Below are 23,195 nucleotides of genomic sequence, written 5' to 3'. Positions count from 1 at the left end.
GCCGCCCTCCAGTTTATGCCATGAGCTGACACCTGAGATCATCGCTTTAGGTCGCCTCATGGCAGAGGCTCCCATGGGTTTTCACTGTGGAGAGTTTGTAAAGAGTTTGTAAAGACACCATCTCCTGAGGTGGTTCTGGTGTGGTAGAAGCTGACCGGGTAGGAGAAAACTGTAGTTCAGAGCAAAAAACAATTTCTACAGAGATTAAACAGGAGCGACGGTGGCTCAGTGCTTAGCCTTGCAGTGCTGGAGTCCTAGGTTCGAATTCAAACCAAAGACAACATGTGTTTGTCACAAGGAGTTTATATATTTTCTCTGAGTTTGTGTGGGTTTCCTCCTGCACTCCAAAGATATACTGATAGGTGATGTAGATTGTGAGCCCTATACTGTTATTGACAATTTCTGGAAAGTGCTGCAGAAAATGAGGGTCCTATATAAGTGAGCCAAATAAATGAATAAGAGACAGGTGAACAGACTAAAAACAGAAGCGAGGTGAAACACAAGAAACAAGGGCATGATTACAGGACAGGAACACAGAAGCCCAAGGTTGATGGTCCAAGTATTATGAATATTACAGAAAGCCTGAATTAAACAGGTAAAAGATATATTGCAGAAAGCCCAGAGGCTACAGGTATCACAAATATATTGCACAAAGCCCAGGGACAAACAAGAAGCAGAGATATAATATCAGGTATCAGAGGTAAAAACAGACAAAACAGAACTAGCATAAACACAACGCAGATGGAGACTCATGCAATAAAACAGCTGAGCAACAAGCAGACACACAGATCAAGGACAGAAGAGAGAACTCGCATAGCAAAACAGGACAGACAAATACTAGTTACAATGGTTACAGATGCATGCACTCAGCTATATGCAATCTAGTAGGTTGCAACTGCCAATCAATAGTTAAAATCAATTAGTTGCAATATAGCCCTGGCCTAAAATAACAGCAGGCATGGATCAAAACTCAATACATTGCTCAGCCAAAGAGATACTAATAACACAAACATGCATACAGAGAAACAAACAGGTTTAGACTGGAGGAAGTTTAGCAGTTATAAATATTAATAATTAAAGAGACAGAAGCAGAAACAGAACACAGAGGTAGGAAATAAGCTATGTCTCCTAAGAAAAGCAGTATACCGCTGAACACAAAGCATAAGATTATACTAGCTCAGTACGAAACTCGATTCCCCATCTGCTTAAAATATGCTGACAGATAAGTCCCCTGCCATTTTTGACAAAAAAACCAGCAGACCCCATTTTAGTCTAATATAGTATAACTGCTTTTTAAGCAGATAGGGCTTTCATTTTTCCAGTGTTTTTGGGGGTGAACCTAGCGTTACAGTGACTTCTTTGGGTACACTCTCACCTGGGTTATCTCAGGTTTTAACAGCATAAAACTTTATTTTTCTACAAAAGAAAGCTTAGAAAGGGGCACTATATAGAACTAACTTGATGCTGCCCATGCTGTGGCCTGTTATAGTGTGGACAAACCACCAGACAGGTTGCCTTTAATGTTACATTCACTAGACCATGACAACAGCTAAAGCAAAAAATACATATATTCTGTTCAAAATTACTAACTTTCATCTGCTGCTCTTCTCCCTTAATTATTATTGTTCATAGTAAACACTGTCAGCTATATAAATTTACACCTCTGTTGTCTGACAACTGCTTTACTGTGTGGTGGTATCTCAGATAACTTTGTGATACTCTGGTAACAAGCTGTAGATATAGTCATTTTGGCAGAAACATTGGGCAGATATTATAGAACGAGTGCCCAAACTGCAACTCAAAACCCACTAAATTATCGCAAAGTACAAACATGGAAATTTAACCTTAATACTGTGCGGATCCACAATTGTGGACAGTTACGGACCCGCAAAACACAGTTGTGTAAATGGGGTTTTACAAAGCTTCCACTGATATAAACAACTTTGTACTGAAAGGTAAAGGTCTCTGCAATTGGTACTCAGGCTACATAATCTACATCAGACCAAGCGAAGTTCACTCCGCACAAAGAACTAAGTGACCCTGAAGTCTTCCTTCTTTCGTCTCTTACTTTGCTGCTACGGACTCCTAGTATATCTTTTTTTTTCTCAGTATATGTGTGTCTACTTCTGTAATATATTACTGTTTTATTATCCTGTATCCGTATTACTATGCTGTTGTAACATACTGAAATTTCCCCATTGTGGGACTATTAAAGGATTATCTTATCTTATCTAATGTTCACTATTTACATCGCTCTAGATCAGTTTTTTTAGTGACTGTACAATGTTATTACAGCCACTACTAATATCATGTCTGCTATAAAACAGGTACTGTGTGATATAAATAGTAAGGGGACCCCACAATTCGCCCCACAATGGCTCCCAGACAGATAATGCTCTCCATAGGGGCCCCCAGACAGTATTATATGCTCCATAGTGGCCTCCAAACAGTACTATATGCTCTAAAGTAGCCCCCACACAGTATTATATACTCCACAGTGGGCCCCCACACAGTATTATATGCTCCACAGTAGGCCCCCTTCCCACAGTATTATATACTCCAAAGTGGGTCCCCACACAGTATTATATACTCCATAGTAGGCCCCATGCAGTATTATCTACTACTTACCTAGTATGCAGTCCCATGAAGCTGAAAGCAGCGATTGCTCACTAACGGGAATCCTGTGCAGGTTCCCCATTAGTGAGCGATTAGGGCGATGGCATGTATCCCGACAGAGAGGGCTCTCATTATTTAACCCGCACATTGAACGACATTAAAAAAGAACATAGAAAACAGTACTAAATAATGATTATTCGATATTCAATTATTCAATAAAAAGTGATCAAAAAGTCAGATGAAAAACAAAATGGCACAAATAAAAAGCACAGATTGGCCCACAAAAAAAACAACTCTCAACCAGATCTGTTAACATAAAAATAAAAATGTTATGCCTTTTAGAAGATGGCGATGCAAAAATAATTTATTTTTTTTCCCTATATGGAATTTTATTCTGCACAATTAGCAACGCATAAAAAACCCAACATATATGAGGTATCTACGTAATCGCACTGACCCATAGAATAACAGTAACATGTTACGTATGCTGTACTTTGCACAGCAAAAAAAAAATTATCTTAAAAAGCAATGCCAGAATTGATGTTTTCTTTTATATTCCACCAACAAAGAGTTAATAAAATGTAGTCAATAAGTTATAGGCACCCCAAAATGGTGCATCTCATGCCGCAAAAAACAAGCCCTCATATTACCACATCATCAGAAAATAAGAATAAAAAATAGCTTGTACAATGTGAAGAAAAAAAAACCCACATCACCAAATCATTAGAACACCATTGGCTGCAGCAGGAAGGGAATGTTTGAGGTGGGCAAGCGTATATCAGGGTACACCCCAGATTTAGAGCTTATGTGGGAGAATACAACAGCGCTGATCCCACAGAATGCCCCCTCCCCCCTGTCCGTGTTATAGGAGCTAGTCGGAAGATAGCATGGAATTTGCTGTACTCAATGTACTCTGCACAGCTTACATATATACTTCTGGGAAATTGCTCACTACACACCTTGATAAATTCTTTGAGGGTATAGTTTTTAAAATGGGGTCACTTTCTGGCAGATTTCAATTTACTGCCACCTTAGGAACCTTGCAAACATGACATAGCATCCAAAAACCAAACCATCTAAATCTATGCACCGAAAGCCAAACAGCCCTTCTTCAATTCTGTGCATTGCTGTGTCTCAACAGCAGTTTATGCCCACATATTTGATATTAGTTGTACCTGGGACACCCCACTTACCTACCATGTGGACACTGTTTGAGCAGAAAAGAAGCAGCACTATTTGGGTTTTGCATCGGTTTGGTTTTTTTTGGATACCTTGCCACTTTTGTAGAGTTCCTGAAATATGCCTATGAAGTGGAATCCCCTGACATGTGACCTTTTAGAAACTACACCCTTCCAAGGAATTTATCCAGGAGTACAGTTAGCATTTTTACTCCCGAAGTGTTGCATTAATTAATTTTTCAGAAATGAATAAACCATCAGCTGTGCAGTTGAATACGTCATTCCATAGCACAATAATGTTGTGCCTAGCTTGTGTCAGAGACAAACGCTCCAAAGGTTGTTGTACCAAGGACAACCAGCTTACGGCTGAGTGCACAAGGAGTTTTATTGGTCGGAAACGGAGGCAGATACAACTGATCTGTAAGCAAGTAGTCAAAACAGGGACCAATCCAACCAACTTATCAAATAAGTATAACGTGGACAAATAGATCCGCGCTTACCAAACGTGGTCTTGTCACATTCCTTTATTAAAGCCTTTCACACAGTATGCAAAGCACATCAAACTTTTTAAAATGCACATTTTTAAAAATCTTCATCAAATTTCCTATATTTTCATAATTAAACAACAAAAAGTTCGACCAAAATTTACCACTAAGACTAAGTACAATACGCATACTCACCAGTCTTCGTTGCTGTAAATTCTTCTTTCTTCCGGCTTTATTGTGTCATTGGTGGGCGGGGTTACACATGCAAAGCCAGCGGCGAGATGCCGCTGGCACTGCGTGCACGCTCATAGATGGTGAGACCAGTCTAGCCTTCACAATGCGAATACAGACCCAACATCCACCTCTCTCTATTACAGCGGATGCCGGGTCTGTATTCGCATTGTGAAGGCTAGACTGGTCTGTGAGCATGCACGCAGGGCCAGTGGCATCTCGCCGCTTGGCTTTGCATATGTGAATACAGACCCGGCATCCGCTGTAATAGAGAGGCGGATGCCGGGGAATGTAGACGCCGGCACAGATGCACAGATTCTGCCACAGATGCCTGCAACATCGCTATGCTCCTACCCTGCATGAAGCCAGCAACGGCAGAAGCAATGCTGTTATTCCGCTCCTCCCCCCCTCCCCCGGAATAGCAGCATCGCTCCTGCCGCTGCTGGCTTCATGCAGGGTAGGAGCATAGCGATGTTGCAGGCATCTGTGCTGGCGTCTAACCATCCCCGGCATCCGCCTCTCTATTACAGCGGATGCTGGGTCTGTATTGGCGGCCCCTTTCCCCCCAAAGGGTAAACTACCCCCCCTCCAGGCTCTCTCCCGTGTACTTAGCCCCTCCTCCCTCCCCCCTCAGAGCAGCAGATACATCATTTGACTTATGACCAGATAAGTCAAGGGATGTGTCAAAAAAAAAAAAAATGAATAAAGTAAGATAGTGGACAAACAAATGTAGTGTCCCAGTACACTCCTTCTTGCCATTATAATAGTTGTATGCTACGTAATGTAATGTCTCTCACAATGTACTAATACTGAGTACCCCCCCTATCTATTGTATAATCTGTATTTCCTGTGTGCATACATTGTGTTTATTGCCATGTACTATTCTGCTGCCATCTATGTTTCACTCTATGTAGGTGCATGTGATATAGGATCCCAATCACTCCATACACAGCACGAGCAGAACTTTCTAGTAAGCTGTGGGTGGAGACTTTAGCCCCACCTTCCTCTTAGCAGGAGAAAGGAAACCAGAGCAGCCATGTTGTGGAGAGTGTAATGTGTGAGGTAACAGCACCTGCTACTCCAATTCCAGGCAGGATTTTCAGATTCCTCCTGCCAAACCTAGGAGCTACATGGTGAATCTCACAGCCCATGTAAGATACAGAGTCTCCTAGGACCATTCACCAGTCCATACAGAGGGGATAACAGCCATACTCCTACTGCCTCCAAGAAGGAGAGAACCTGACAGAAAGGAGCAGCTAGAAAGGAGCCTTTCTGCATTCCTGGACCTAAAGAAGGCCTCTGGTCAAGTCCAGTGCTCCGTGGTTTCTAGGCCACGTGTATTAGGTCTGCGTCCGGCCCAGTAACCGTGAGTAACTACATATACCCCAAATCAGTCACCCGCCGGGAGCCAACCGGTGAAGATCCCTCTTCTGTAGCTATAATCTGGACTGTGTCTCCTCAATACTCTAAATACCAAATCTGAGGAAAGTTGTGTCGGCATCAGCCATTACCTGTCAGCTTACAAGGGAATCCTGCATCACATGCACCCTACTGTAATGTACATGAGACTGTATCACTGGGAGGTATGGCGGCACTATATGATAGTCCTCCTCACATGCACCCGCTGTATTGTACATGAGACTGTATCACTGGGAGGTATTGCTGCACTTTATCAGAGTCCTCCGTAAAGAAACTTTTGGTTAACAAAGGACTGTGTCTTTTGCTATCCTTCTTTTGAAAATTGACTTGCTGTGTGTCCTATGAAAGGTGCCCCACAGTCAGGACCACCACTACAGCTACCGTGACCATTATAAAAGCTCAGCTATCAGAGGTACCACTACCCCCATTAGGTCCTACTATAACAGCTGCATCCCTTGGGATACCACACAAAGCAGTTTTGCTGAAGCAGTGTATTTAGGAAAAGTCTTACATCCACATTAACAAGCAGTATAGATAGGATCCTTGTGATGGGACAACCCCTTTAATGTTGGTTTTCTCAAAGAAAGCATTTATCATTTAAATGTATGTATATAATCGGATAGTACTAGTACAATGAAAACTCCCAAAAAGTGACTCCATGTAGGAAACTAAAACCTTAAAGGAGGTTAAGAATCAAGGGGTACAGTGAGTATAAATAAATAGAGTTGTGCATATTGATTCAATATGAGAAGGATTTGACCAAAATATTTCAAATTGTTTTTTAAAACAAAACCAAATACTTTGTGATTCGCATCGGATGAATGAAAATTGCCATGTAACACATGCAGTGAAAATACAGTGGTGACTTGTATGAGACGTGGTAGTTGGAGAGATTACAGTTCTATTGTCATAGGCAGAATATACGGAGGAGAGGGGCCATTTTGTGATACTCAAAGCATGAGGACTGATGTTTTCATTACTGTACGAGTCAAAGTAATTGCCTATTTCTGACTAGAAAACCACTTGGAAAAGAACTACACAATAATAGGAGGATAAAGTAGAATGAAGTTTAGTGAAATGTAATCAATTACAGTCAGATAAATCATAGGAGTGAGGGGATTTTCTGCACTGTGCTTTGACCCTGTGACTACTGCTGCACAGGCACTGGACAGTTAACCTTTTCATTGCAAATAATATAACTTTGTCTTGCAAATAATCTAACTTTGTCAAGTCTAATTTGATCTGTGACTGACCACAGTCTCTTACATTATTCTGTACTTATAAATAGATAAAAAGTGCCGTGCAAAATATTAACGCAGCATGGGCGAGTTTGAAATATCTCCATTTGCCAATATAGAGAAAGTGCGGCTAAAAAAAAGCTAACACAGACTGACGCTGGGTTCACACCTGCGTTTGGGGTCTCCGTTCTATGGTTTCCGTCTTCTGCATGCCAGAAGACGGAAACCATAGACCGGGTCCGGCCGTGCGCGGCGGTGAGCGTTTTAGGCTCTCCGCCGCGAAACCGGATTTTTTTATCCGGACACAGAGTACTGCATGTCCGACTCTGTGTCCGGATTATAAAACCCGGTTTCACGGCGGAGAGCCTAAAACGCTCACCGCCGCACGGCCGGACATTTCTCTCACCCATTCAAATGAATGGGTGAGAGAGGCTCCTGTAGGTTTCCGTATCCTGCCTGTGTTTTAGGCAGGAAACGGAAACCTAAGTACGGAGTGCCGGGCCGCAGATGTGAACGAGCCCTAACCGGGACAAGGAATTGTTGTATTCCTCCTCCGCCATTTCATGGCTGTAAGATGAAGCAGTGTCATGTGGTTTTACAGCTAATGAGCCTGAATAAGAGAGCCCAACAGTGGAGAAGCTGCTTCACTGTATTCTGCAGCATTATCCCGCTGGATAGCTCCTCGCCAACTACAACTGGCATTGCTGCCATCAACAATGGCATCAATAAGTTTGCTGCGCTACAGTTGGGTCTAATAATACATTGTCTCTGTATGTCAAATGTGCTAAACTTGGTGGTGCACTGCTTTATTAACCCCTTCCCGCTGCAGCCAATTTTTTATAATTTTTTGTTTTTTATTGCTAATTATGAAAAATAGGAAATTTGGGAAAAAAAATTGCAGTTTTTAAATTACATGCCTTTCATACTACTCTAATTACTTCAGAAATATAATTTGCCACATCTCTGCTTTATGTTGGCATCAAACTTTAAACATCCTTTAACTGTTTTTGACATAGGAATTACAACCAGCAATTTTAAAAATTTTCAAGAACATTTTCAAACCCCATTTTTTTACAGGACTAATTTAGTTCTGAAGAGCTTTGAAATGCCTTTGTATTAGAAACCACCATAAATTACTCCATTTTCTAAACTGCACCCCTTAAAAAGTCAAAACAGCATATAGAAAGTGTGTTTACTCTATGTGTTTCACAGTAATTAAAACAAAACTGAGGTGACATTTACACATTCCAATGTATTTTACTAATACATTCATTTAACCCTAGATTGTACACATTCACAAGGGCTTCGGGGAAAAAATGCACCCATGTGTGTATGTAAAGTGCTGTATGGGTACACAGCAGGACATAGTAGGGAATGATCATTTGGAGGGTAGATTTTACTGCAATCAGTTTCAAGTGCCCTATTGCATACGCAGAGCCTCTAAGATGCCAAAACAGTGGAAACCCCAGAAAGTTACCCCATTTTGGAAACTAGTGCAAACTATGCTCCCACTGTAATAGTTTAGTGTTACCTAGGAAACTCTTCCTGACTACGCCGTACTATTATGATGCATGTCAGGAAGGGTTTAAAATATATGGTGGCTTAAATGACGTGTTGCTCATGGCAAGGGGTGAACCTAGCCTCTCTGAAGCCTGAAGTGAACTATAGAAAGACACCCTCCCCCAAAAAAAGATACCCAACCTGGCTATCTTTGCTTGAATTATGAGGCCCCACCTAATTAGGACAGGCCCCCTCATTGGCCACTCAAAAAATCCCCTTATTTTGTCCCCCAGATAGTATAAACACCCTGTTATTGGCCTGCATCTAATATAGGACACCCCTTTTTCTGTCCCTGCCCCATTGTATATAACCCCTTTTTTCTGCCCCCATGTATACAACCCCCTTTTGCTAGATCCCCACACAGTATATGACACATTTTTCTGGTTCACCACATTGTATATGACCCCCTTTTTTCCCCTCGCACACAGTATATGACCCCCACCACCACCACCCTCAGTATATGTTAGGCTGCTACCTATTGAATGCATTGCAACAAAGATATCGCACCCCCACCTAGTTTATGCCATCGCCTCATGGAAGATGTTCCCATGCTCCTAGCCAGAACAGTGCCTGCGCATTTCAGCCATTCTTTTTGTGGCTAAAACACCCTGCTGGATTTGCACTGCTATCATGTCATACTGCCACTCACATTGCCACTGCCACCACTCAGCTAAACCTGTACTACAGCCTGGTCCATTACATTCTACAATACCACACTTTTAATATAAAAATAAACAAAGTTAGATTGAAAAGGGTCCCCACATCAAAACAACCTGTGCCATTGCTTCTTTCAATGCAGATCTATTTTGACTTCACATCTGCTTCAAGCCACTTTTTCATTACCAATTTTTGACTAGGCACACAGATACAAACGTTTCTAAAAATGTAAAAAATAACAGGCTTATAGCTCATATATGTCATCAAAAGCATTTTGCAAAAATAACCGCCATGTGTGTATAAAAAAATGACCAAAGTACCTTTGTGCCCCCAAAAACTGTAATATTGGAGTGTTTTAATTCTAAAATGAGTAACAGTAAGTGTCAGCGCAGGGTATGATTAAACTTCTAGTTTGTATCCACTGCTTACCATCTGTTTTCCATAGACAGGCATGTCACTTTCACTTTGACAGTACTTCAGCTGTGTTTGCCTTAGAGAGCTAGAAACTGGATACAATTGGTCCTAAGAGCCCTTACAGTGTCATACAACATCTTTTAAGCCAATTTAAGCTCAGGTTTATACGGAACATATTTGAGCCAGAGCTAATCTTGGGACTGAACCACCCAAATCCCCAAACAAAATGAATCTCCAGCAATGATCAACATTATTCATATTGTAAATCAAAAACATGGGAAAAAAATGACACTAAAAAGATAACTATAAACGTGTACAGAAATAAGAAATACCTCTGGGACATAATCTTGTAAGCATCTGGAAGATAACATCGAATGTTCTCCATCTGAGCTGGATCTGAATCACAGATTTTATCATCCGTTCTTCCATAGTTGGCACTTTCAATCATGATAACATCAGTTCCTGGACAGCGTAACTCTATGGGGTAGCTTTCACATGACAACTCCCTTCGAACAACTGCCATAGGAATTGGAGCTCTACTGAAAGCTAAAAAAAAGAAAAACAATACTATTACTATTAGTACAGTTCCTTGATCACCAGGATTAGGATAGTTAAACAGCTTATTTCAGGAGGAATCTCCCAACAACCCCTTTTGCATGTAAAATACAGAATGCACACATTGTCCTATAGGGTCAACAACATTGAAAGAAGCTTTTCCTGGCACATTCATGTTACACGCTTCTATAAAACTTCTCTTCTATAACATTGTGAACAGACACCACTTGCAGCTTAACCCTTTCATGCCTCTGTCAGTTTTTGTTTTTGCATTTCCGTTTTTCACTCTCCCCATTCCAACAGCCATCATTTTCAAAATTTTCAGTTCACATGATGGTTAATGGTTTATGGGACAAATTGCACTTTGTAATGGCACCATTCAATATCCTGTACAATGTACTGGGAAGCTGGAAAAAAAATTCTGAATGAGGCGTAAAAATGCATTTGTACCAATTTCTTATGTTAAATTTTTACGGCATTCACTATGTGATAAAATGACATGTTACCTGTATTTTGCTGGTCAGTACGATCCCGGTGATACCAAATTTATATAGCATTTGTAATGTTTTGATATCTTTTAAAAAATGTATAACTTTGCAACATAGAGAAAAATGTTTGTGTCGCCATGTTCTGTCTCCTGTAATTTTTTTATTTTATGTGTATGGAGCTGGGAAAGGCGTCTTTTTATGCAGGACAAGATGTCATTTTTATCAACACCATATTGGGGAAGTTCTGATGGTGTGATCTCTTTTTATTCCATTTCTATAGGAGGCAGAGTTTTGAAAAAAAATGGCATTTGGCCATTTTAGTTTCCCAGCTACACCGTTCACCATATGGGATAAATATTTTTATATTTTAATAGTTCGGATATTTGGGATTCCTAAAGTGTTAATGTTCATTATTCTTTCTTGATTTTTATATGTGATCTAGGAAAGGGGAGGTTATTTGAACTTTTATATTTTTTGTGGGTTTTTTTTTATACTTTTTTTTTATTTTTTCTTTTACTTTTATTTTCAGACAGCCTAGGGACCTTGAATTCTAGGGGGTCTGATCACTCACGCTATTCAATGCAGTACTAATATATTTCAGTGAATAGTAAAATCCGTTCATTTCTATTACATGGAAGTGATATGATAACAAGCATGGGAGCCTTCAATAGGCTCCTGGCCGTCATGGCGACCTACTGCCACCCTCCAGAGGACCGGCTGTCATGGCAACTGCTCCAGAGGGCCGCGATCAGTCTTAGATGGCGGTGCCCCTGTCCGCTCTCTGTGTTTCCATCCTACTCCCGGATAAACTGCATAGGGGACGGCTTGACAATAGTCAGTTTAAAAACCCATTCATTTGAATGGGTTTTTAAAACAAATCACCGATGTCAGTATGCAGCCTCTCCATGGTGAAAGTTTTTTGGGGGGTTTTGCACGGAAACAAAGTCCTGCATGTCCGACTTTGGGTCTATGCAAAAAAAAAAACGGTTTCACTGCGGAGAGGCTGCATATGGACACCGACGGTTTGCTTTAAAACACCATTCAAACAAATGGGTTTTTAAACCACCCGCCAGGAAGCCGTAACCTGTGCAGTTTCTCCTGGAATTAGGACGGAAACCCAGAGGGCAGACAGGGACGCAAGTGTGAACGCCCCCCTTAGTGGCGCCTTAGAGCAGACACGACCATAACAATACACTGATTGATAGGAGGAGGGGGGGGTCCTGCAGCTGCTGAGGGTTGTAGTTTTCATTAGGGAAGTTGAAAGATCTGGGGGTAAAATTCAGTGTGTCTGTGTGAGTATTTACCTGCCACTTTACAGCACACTACTGGTCTGGGCACCTTCTTCTCTGCCTCTGAGAGATCCCCCTGCCGCGCAGTGTCATTACATCCTGATACTAGCAGAGGAACAAGAGGAACATTGGTCCACTGTCCCTCACCAGAATTAAGTAAGGGGGGGAGCACAGGAAGGTAGGGATGCTCTCCACTGCGCCTTGTGTTCTGCAGAGTGTTTTGTAGACTAGAGGTTCTGTCGTTTAAAAAATATTATTTATATATATACACAGAACTGTAACACCTATCTACTTGCTGGACTTGGTTGATATGCTGGGTTCTGGTGACTCCCTTTACATGTAAGGCCAGATGTGGAAGATTCTGCAGATTCTGTCCTTTGCATTGCAAAGGCTGAATCTGCTAAATTTCTTTAACAAATGGAGCATGCTGCAGAATTCTCATCAACTATTTGTGGATAAGAATTCTGAATATTTCATCCACATGCTGTAAACAGATTGTCACTGATTTTTGCTACATGTAAACTCACATAAGTCTTACACAGCTCAAACGTGACTGGAGTAGTGTGACTAACTTTTTGCCTTTGTTGTTTGGATAAAATGGTACACATGGGTAAACACAGCTTGGCTGTAACTGCCATAGAAGCACCAGATTCAAGGCTCTTTGAATGTCTAGTTCAATGTTTAATAGGAACCTATTCACATCTGAATGGTCTAACTACGCCCCTAGTGGGTGGAGCTATTGATACATAAAATGCACAATTGACGCCTGAGAATGCCGTCATACCAGCACTGACTTGCAGACAGTCAAGTTAGCTGCTGACCACCTTCTGCTCCTTATTAGAGATGAGCTAACGGCGTTCGATTGAATAGCTATTTGATCGAATATCAGGCTGTACGAGGTATTCGATTCCAATCGAATGCCACGCAGCAAACGCAGTAAAAATTGTATCCTCTCCCACCTTCCCTGGCGCTTTTTTTGCACCAATAACTGTGCAGGGGAGGTGGGACAGGAACTATGACAACGTAGGCATTGGAAAAAGACATTGGCTGCCGAAATAAGGTGATCTCGGATTTATAAGAACAGTCGCCGCCTTCTTTATCTCATTTTGTGGCTTGGTGAGAGATAAGGACAGAGATCTGCTAGGCAGGGAAAAACTGAATAACAACAACAGCTCTTTTCAGAGCTATACTGCAGGGAGAGGAGTCGATAGACGCTCAATCCAGCTATCCACGCTGTGTACCCCCAAAACCTAACAGGGATGCACAGCAATTGTCAGGCTATATACTCTCAATCCAGGTATCCATGCTGTGTACCCCCAAAACCTAACAGGGATACACAGCAATTGTCAGGCTATATATGCTCAATCCAGCTATCCATGCTGTGTACCCCCAAAACCTAACAGGGATAGACAGAAATTGTCAGGCTATATACGCTCAATCCAGCTATCTACACTGTGTACCCCAAAACCTAACAGGGATACACAGCAATTGACAGGCTATATACGCTCAACCCTACTTTCCTCGGTGTATAGACCATAAAATTTGCATTTCTATAAATCTAAAAATCCGTAAGGCTAGCGCAATGGGAAGGGGACGAGGACGGGGGTGTGGAAATGCAGCTGGGGAGCAAGGTTGCGGTCAACCAACAGTGTATCCCGTGCCTACTGCTCTGCGGCAGCAAGCATTGCGCTCCCCCCCCAGTCCCCGCCTTGATGGCCACATTAAGTAGGGTGCAGGGTACAACACTAACCAAGCTTGAGCACCAGGAACAGTGTTACAATGGCTAGCGGATAATGCTTCCAGTACATTCTCCACCAGCCAATCAGCCTCTACCTCAACTCCTCCTCCTACCCAACAGTCTGGTCATCCTTACTCACAACATGCCCAATCTTCCCAGCAGAGTAATCCCACCTTTCCCACCTCCCAGGAGCTGTTTTCGGGTCCTTTTACTCTCCCTCTCTCTGTCCCATCACTTCCCGAATCACAGGAGCTACCAGATGAGTTTCTGTGTCCTGATGCCCGAACACTGGAGCATCCACCATCTCCTGTTGATGTTGACCAGCAACCCGCCCTCAGTGACGACGACAAGACACAGTTGCCATCAGGGCAGCCTGTTCCCATGGGCGGTGTGCAGGAGGGGGAGCCGAAGAGGAATTGGAAGAGGAGATGATGGACGACAAGGACACTGACCCAACCTGGACAGGGGAGATGTCAAGTGGAGAAAGCAGTGTAGATGTGGAGGGAAGTGCAGCACCAAAGAGGGTGGCTAGAGGCAGAGGCATATCCAGAGGCAGAGGACAGCTGCTTCACCAAAGCCAGGCCACAGCCAGCAGGGCCCAAAATGTTCCCTATTCTAGCCAGCCTAGAAAAACTCCCCCATCGAGGCCACGGTCTTCGGTGGTGAGGAGATTTTTCAATGTATGCACAGAGGACAAATATAGTGCGGTTTGCACACTTTGCAACTCGAAACTGAGTAGGGGCTCTGAAAAGAGCAACCTTACGACCACTGCCATGCACCATCATTTGGAATGCAAGCACTGGGCTCAGTGGCAGAGAGAAAACGCAGAACAATCGTCGCCAGCGTTGCCGCCACTGCCTCTCCCACTGTTGCCAGTGCAGGCGCTGCAGTCCAGACCAGCAGCCAGGACACCATCCACATCTGCCTCCACCACTTTGGGGACTTCTCCCTCATTTTCCAGCCTCAGCTCCTTCTCCTGCACCATCATGCGCCTCTTCCCAGCAACCCACCATCTCCCAGATGTTTGAGCGCAGACAAAAGTAGAGCGCTACCCACCCACATGCACAAGCCTTAAAAGGCACATCTCCAAGCTCCTGGCCCAGGAGATGTTGCCGTTCCGGCTTGTGGAAACTCAGGCCTTCCGTGACCTGATGGCAAGTGCAGCACCTCGCTATGCCATCACTAGCCATCACTACTTCTCCTGGGAGCCGTCCCTGCCTTGCGTCAGCACATGTCACGCAACATAAGGCGGACCCTAAGTTCCGCACTTTGCACAAAGGTCCACTTGACCACCGACACGTGGACAAGTGCATGTGGACAGGGTCGCTACATTTCACAATGGGTGAATGTAGTTGAGGCTGGGACCGGGACACAAACTGGGGCAGTCTACCTCATTTTCCCGACCAACTTTCCTGGCAGGGGCTCTGAACCACCACCCTCCTCCTCCTCCACCACCATCACATCGAACCCAGCTACTTGCTGGAAACTCTGCACTGGCAAGACGAGACATCAACAGGCCATGCTGAAGCTCATCAACTTGGGGGACAGACAGCACACTGCCTCCGAGGTGAGGGATGCCCTCCTTGATGAGACGTCAACATGGTTGTCACCGCTGCACCTGGGCCCAGGCATGGTCGTGTGTGATAACAGCCGGAACCTGGTAGCGGCTCTGGAGCTTACTAACCTCCAACACGCTCCATGCCTGGCCCACGTTTTCAATTTAGTGGTGCAACGGTTTTTAAAAACGTACCCCAACGTTCATGAGCTACTGGTGAAAGTGCGGCACTTTTGCGCCCACTTTCGCAAGTCTACAGTAGCCGCTGCTAGCCTTAAATCACTCCAGCAACGCCTCCATCTGCCAGAACACCGGCTGTTGTGCGATGTCCCCACACGCTGGAACTCGACATACCACATGTTGAGCAGTGTGTGTGAGCAGCAGAGACCCTTGATACTATCTCCAAAACCCAAGGGTTCCTCTGAGTCAGCTCCCGCAGTTTCTGCACCATGAGTGACCATGGATGGCAGACTTATGCGAGATCTTGCACGTCTTTGAGCAGTCCACTAAGAGGGTCAGCTGTGACGACGCACTCGTGAGTGTAACAATCCCACTCCTGTGTATGATGCCAGAATCCCTCATCGCCATCAGGGATAACGCATTGTATGCTAAGGAGTCGGGCATAGGAGCAGAACCATCCCAGCAGGATAGTCAGTGCACACTTGTGTCCGCTTTACAGCGTATATTGACGGAGGAAGAGGAGGATGACGAAGTGGCAGATGATCTCATTGTCACACAGGAGGCTATCGGGGAAGTACAGTGCATCCCATTGCTGCAACGCGGATGGGGTGAAATGGAGGAAGAGGAGGAAATGGAGAGTGACCATTCCGGTGGGGGCAGCGAAGTCATGCCAAGTAACACTCTGGCACACATGGCTGAATTCATGTTGGGGTGCTTTTCAAGTGACAAACGCAGTCAAAATCCTGGAGAGCAACCACTACTGGTACTATTTTTGCAATCCTTGACCCCCGGTATAAAAATATCTCGACTTTTATTCCGGTAGAGGGGAGGGCCAGTCGCATTAATGATTGCCACAAGCAACTGGTGCAGAATATGATGGAGATGTTTCCATTAACTATCGTTGGAGGCAGAGAGGAGAAGTCCTCTAACAGGCTAACAACTGCCATCCGGTCCACACCCACCAGGGGCACACTCTCCAAGGTTTGGGACATGTTAATGGCACCCCCTCGCCAAACTACCGCCTCTGAGGGGCCTAGTGTCACCAGGAGGGACAAGTATAGGCACATGTTGCGGGAGTACCTGGCCGACCACAGCCCTGTCCTATCCGATCCCTCTGCGCCCTACACTTATTGGATCTCCAAGTTGGATTTGTGACTGGAACTTGTGCTGTACGCATTGGAGGTCCTTTCCTGCTCTGCTGCCAGCGTGCTATCGAAAAGATTCTTCAGCGCAGCCGGTGGCATAATTATGGATAAGCGCAGACAGCTGTCAGCTGACAGTGCTGACCGGCTGACGCTGATCAAAATGAACAGCCACTGGATAGACCCATCATTTTCATGGCCACCAGTGTCAAGCACCCCAACATGAAGTTTCATGTGTGTGCTTAACCTCTACAATTCCTCCTCCTCATACTCCACCACCATCAGCGGTGCACAATTCTGCTCCTATTAGGCTCAATCCACTTTGATTCCCCCAAACTCTGTTGCTTAGAGGCTCAATCCACCCTGATTCCCCCAAACTTTGCTGGTTAGAGGCTCAACTCACCCCAAGGGCCAAAAAATAAAACATTGCTGGTGCAAGGCTCTACTCACTCCAAGGGCCAAAAACACTGCTGGTGCAGGCTCAACTAACCCCAAAGGCCAAAAACACTGCTGGTGCGAGGCTCAACTAACCCCAAGGGCCAAAAAAATAAAACACTGCTGGTGCAAAGCTCTACTCACTCCAAGGGCCAAAAACACTGCTGGTGTAAGGCTCAACTAACCCCAAGGGCCAAAAACACTGCTGGTGCAAGGCTCTACTCACTCCAAGGGCCAAAAACACTGCTGGTGCAAGGCTCAACTAATCCCAAGGGCCAAAAAACACTGCTGGTGCGAGCCTCAATTAACCCCAAGGGCCAAAAAATAAAACACTGCTGGTGCAAGGCTCTACTCACTCCAAGGGCCAAAAACACTGCTGGTGCAGGCTCTACTCACTCCAAGGGCTAAGAACACTGCTGGTGCAAGGCTCTATTCACTCCAAGGGCCAAAAACACTGCTGGTGCGAGGCTCAACTAACCCCAAGGACCAAAAACACTGCTGGTGAGAAGCTGAACTAACCCCAAGGGCCAAAAAATAAAACACTGCTGGTGCAAGGCTCTACTCACTCCAAGGGCCAAAAATCATATTGGGGGTGTTAGATGCCCCCAGGCATGCTTCCTCTGCTGTTCCAGTTGCATTCCATAGGTGTCATCATTTGCTGAGGTGTCATAGTGGACTTCGTGACCCTCCTCGAATTTGGGTTTCCCCTGAACTGAAACTTTTTTTTCCCATAGACTATAATGGGATTCAATATTCGTTCGAATAGTCGAATATTGAGGGGCTATTCGAAACGAATATCGAATATTTCACTGTTCGCTCATCTCTACTCCTTATGTCTCTTTAACCTCATTTTAGGTTTTTTTGGCTCCTGACGAGACTTAGCCTTAGCAAAAAAAACCCCTGATCAATGTTAGTACACCTACAAGAAACAAATAGGGACACCTTTATGGCTCTTTCGGGATGAGGGCTGACTAAAATGCATAGCGGAGCATACACTCCCTAACCCATTATATTTATGCATAATATCTGAGGTCAGCAATTAAGTAGATATAGCTCCTCTATGCTACCAGTAGCTCTATTAAAATAGATGTGCAAGAGTAACAGTGAATGAACGACCCATTACATATGAAAAATGGTATGCCATCCAAAACTCACTGAAGCACATGAGACCAGTGCATGAGAGGGTTAATATAGATAAGGGAGACATTTAGACTTGTACATCTGTTAGCACTGACACTGAAAATATATTGATCAGTAGTTTCTAGTGTAGAGCAAGGCAAACAGTGTGCTATACTGCCCCCAAGTGGATGTAAAAAGTATAACCTTAAATGGTTGTATTTTAGCAATATCAATATTTGGTTTCTTTTGACACATATCACTCACTGAGTATTTTAATATCTTTTGGATTATAATAAAAGTTACGTTTTAGATGTTCACTTTTATTTTTGATTTGTGACTATTGTTGGAACATCAACCTAGAAATCTATTTCAGACTTGTGTTTATTTAATAAGATGCTGAGGGCTATGATTTAAAGGCATACCATGATGGAAAAGAACCATGCTAAGAACTATCATTTAAAGGGATACAATGCTGGGGAATAAGATTGAGAGGAAAGTTAGGCTGGGTAGCAATCTTGAATTGGAAAATGTGTAGGTCATCACAGGAATGACAAAGAGTTAGGGCCTCTTCTGGTTGTGTGTGTGTGTGGGCTAGAACAATTTGTGTGAAGTACCATGGTTATTTTATTAGTTCTAGCCAGGGTCTGGTTCTGTGTAATATGTTGAGGCATAAAAGACATTTTTCTAGCTCTTTCATCACTATTGGGGGGTAGTGGGCATAATTTCTAACACCAGCAGACACTTTAACCTGCATTCTCTCTCTTTTTTTTTTCTTTGAGAGGACTACCTCTGTAATAGATAATTTCTCTGCAAACGTGGGTGTTGGTTCAAATAGGTTACATTAGATATATGTTAGTGTCTGATGTTTCTAATTCCTTCACCACTTACTTTGCTGTTTTCCTGTGGCTTTGCAGACATTAGGACTGTGAAGGTTGTAAATATATGAATCACAAAAACATTGTTATCCTTAAAATTAAATGCAGTATAATTACTGGATACATAACAAGATGGCCTCTAGGGGGTGCTCAGGTGTGGCTTTCAACCATGTGGAGAATCACATGACAAGAAGCCACGCCCACAGGAAACTACATCACAGAACCCACATGGCAAGAAGAAATTCCCACAGGAAACATCACAGAACCTACATGGCAAGAAGTCACTCTCACAGGAAATGACATCAGAGAAACCACACTGCAAGAAGCTACATCACTTCCTGGAGGTAGTGCCCTGGAGCTGATGTCACAGGAGGTGGATACCTCGACCAACCAATAAGATCTTGCTGTTTGTTTTCTTCCTGTATGTGGATATAAAAACCTTGATGCATAATAAAGCTCTCTCTTTTGTGTGCACTGCTCAGACTAAGAAGGAGATTCTGATACCAAATATTTCTCGTGTGGTGTGGAATTTCATCGCTAGTAACTTAGTCTTTGAATTTGGCCAATTATAGTCACTCACAGTTTAGTTACTGAACAGGTGACCACAAAAGCCCTGTTTCGGACAGGACCAAAGCTTGTTTGGACAATACAGTATCTGGGTTACTCCAAATCTTGCATACAATTGTTTATTTTAATTGTAGTACCAAAGTCTTTGTTAATTAAGTCTAAGGAGAATGCGGACATGTAGAGCTCCACAATGTTTTCTCTATTTGGCTATGTTGTTTGGATCATCCTGCTGTATTACGAGAAAAAGATACTACATATAAATGTAAAATCCTAAGCATGCAGTCCCTCACATTAGAAGTTTATGTAGGCAAAACCTTCACCTCATGATGTGTACCTCCAAAATTGTGACACATTTGCAGAAGTGCTGTATTCGTGAACTAGGTGGCTGCTTGGCCTTCATTGATTTGAATGAGCAGTGTACAGTGCAATTGCAGAGTAATCAAAGACTTACTACCATCTTTCTCAATAGAATACAGCTGATTGTTTAGAGATTAAGCAAGAGTTTAACTTATCTAAAGCAAAAAGGAACAGACATCATTTTGGCCAGCGGCATATTATATAAGGCCAAATATATTAAATAAGATGGTGTTAGTTATAGAAATATTTATCTACAGTATGGCAGCATGATTTATGTATAATAATATAGCAATATTTACATTGAGTTAAAATGAGGAGTTCACATCTCTATATGTACTTTATCTTTATATTAACCTACATTGTTTGCTCAGGATCTACTTTACTGGGGTCTAAGAACCTGAGTCTTTCATTAAAACCAGGCCAAACAGCATCAGATAGATGGAAGCTGACACTGGGTCAGGTTTTATTAATATAGCTATGAACATCCAAGAAATAAAGCAAAACAGCAACAAAAGATAATCCTTGCCTATCTGGTACTTATTAGACATTGAACATCCCTAACTAGCAGCTGGAGAGCTTCCCCCTGACAACTTACTAACTAAGCAATATCCAACAACCTTTTACTTATATATATATATCTCTCACACAGACAGACCCTATCTAAATAATGTAATTAATTAATAAGCATATGAGGGCCTGTGCTTGCTATATCACATACAAGAGAAATCTTGGAGAAATAGATTTCCCCTCCACAACCCTAAAGTGTCACTATATACCACCAATATACAGTATATAACCCACACACACATATAAGATATATATTTAGTCAGAGATTGATGGTCACACATGATACATCCACTCCTTGTATGTCATAAAAGAGGCTTCTGCTTTCACACTCACACTGGACTACACAAGAGAATATTTCTTCTTCAACATATAGACTTTTGATCAGCAAATTCCCACATGGACCACTGCAATGTCTGCCATGGCCAGGAGCGCTTGCTGGCTAATTAAATGACCTCTAACTGCATTGTCACCTGCAGACTGGGTCTTCCTCTTTAGCAGGTACATTATTCTTATACCAATTAAACAGGACTTCCTATTTGCGCATCTCCTAATTACATCCATGAATGAAAAACCTCTATTTTCTCCTTTAACCCATTGTAAAAATGAAAAATTTGGGATTAAAGCAACACTTTATTGGGAAAAAAAAAATCTCATATTCCTTAGACCGAAATTCATAATCTTACATTTGTTTACGTTAAACTTTAATTGCCAATTCTCCTGTAATATTCTACTAACCTCCTCAGGTTTGATTAATGTACAGCGCTTAGTGCCATCTGCAAATACAGAAACTGTACTCTAAATGCTGAATGTGTAGGGCTAAGCAAGATAGATATATCAACAAATAACAATTAAAAATTAACTTTTATTGAATACATTAAAAGCACATCATCGTTATTTAACCATGTGGATTCAGGGACTGTCTAGAATTATTATCTATCTAATAATTTCTAATCCCTCAGAAATGTTCACTTTTGAATAAACATGCAAAAGGGTGTAATATAGTGTGAGAAGGTAACAGGCGGTGTGCTGGAGTTCCAGTATATCTCCCCTAGATTTCTAACTTATGTGTGGTCTAGCGCAGGTCTTGAATAAGCCTCATCCCAGATGTAGGTCCCAGGCTCATTACAGGGCCATAAAAAGCTGCAGAACCTACACTTCAGGGCACGTACTGGGAGCGAGAGGAAGTGCCTGGGTCTGTCCCGATCCTGTGGTTCCAGCATCCCCGTTGATCTGCGGGGCTGGAGGGTACAGTAAAGATAGTTCTAGATATCCCCCCTCCCTTTCGCCCCTTTATGGTAATTATTAGAGATGAGCGAGTATATTCGATCAAATACCTCCGCCGCATAGCTCCCGGCGCTAGGGAAAGTGGGAGGGGCAGTAAAAATTCGATGCCCCGGAAGTGTTTTTGCACCGGGAGCTATGCGGCAGAGGTATTCAATTGAATATACTCGCTCATCTCTCGTAATTATCCAAAAAGGTTGCAATAATATATGCATAGTCTGCATGATACTCAAATTAACTAAGTTTATACCATTTTCAGAATGAAACCTGGAGTTCTGATGTGTCCACCATCAGAAATAGAAAAGAACAACAATTAGATGCAGAGATTGGGTAACCAAGAAAATCATATCCCAAATATCCATGGATGTATAAAGGAGAAGAAAAAACAACAGATGTTTAAAGTACAGATCTCTCATATAAAGGTGGTTTCATGCTTCTGAACTGGAAAATTCACTGGGCCTCCTGCTGTAATATGAGGCGGTCCCAATTCCCACCTCAAATTGGAGGGCAGCTGCATTCCAAGCCCTGGTAGCATAGACAACGAGGGTCACCCCCATGGTATTCACATACATGGGTGTAAGGGATCTCCATCACTTTCCATAGTACATATCCTACGTGATCAAGGGTTCTAGGTCGGAATTTCCTTTTAGTTTATCCGACGTAGCTGCATGGACAGGAGCAAGTTTCCACATAAATCAACCCCAATAAAATAAATAAATAAATAAATAATGAAATCCCTGATCACAAGGCAATTACCGGTGGGCATGCATAATATTTCATTGCTCTTGAAGACATAGTTGCATGTTTTGCACGCTCTGCACTTATATGTCCCATTAGGTATATCCCTACTTAGAAGACTGATGTCTGGTCCATCTTCAGGATACCTCAAAAACGTACATATATGATACATTCATGGTGCCTTTTGAACTCCTATCGAGGAGTCTCAGTGACATTAGAGTAGTTTTTTGTTTTTTTTAATTAAATGTAGATTGTGAGCCCCACATAGAGCTCACAATGTACATTCTTCCCTATCAGTATGTCTTTGGAATATGGGATGGAAATCCAAGCAAACACGAGGAGAACATACAAACTCCTTGCAGATGGGGTTTTTTGCCCTTGGCGGGATTTGAACACCAGGACTCCAGTGCTGCAAGGCTGCAGTGCTAACCACTGAGCTACTGTGTGGCCCCCTTAGACATTAGAGTAGTTCTGTCGCAGGCTTTGGCATGGCATCTAGCCACCCTTAGGA

At 42.9% G+C, this 23,195-nt stretch overlaps 1 protein-coding gene across 1 annotated transcript in view; it reads right to left on the bottom strand.

The window, feature by feature from the left end:
• ADGRL3 (adhesion G protein-coupled receptor L3) overlaps positions 1 to 23,195 on the bottom strand; it is an 877,296-nt gene that overhangs the window by 656,950 nt on the left and 197,151 nt on the right. The window contains exon 4 of the mRNA XM_075282777.1: positions 10,131 to 10,344. Within this exon, the coding sequence (XP_075138878.1) occupies positions 10,131 to 10,344 (214 nt within the window). The remainder of the gene's footprint in view (positions 1 to 10,130; positions 10,345 to 23,195) is intronic.

This window comes from Leptodactylus fuscus, chromosome 1 (assembly GCF_031893055.1).
Source record: "Leptodactylus fuscus isolate aLepFus1 chromosome 1, aLepFus1.hap2, whole genome shotgun sequence".
Taxonomy (NCBI): Eukaryota; Metazoa; Chordata; class Amphibia; order Anura; family Leptodactylidae; genus Leptodactylus; species Leptodactylus fuscus.
Note: the sequence above shows the minus strand (reverse complement) of the source record. Positions and strands in the feature narration are given on the sequence as shown.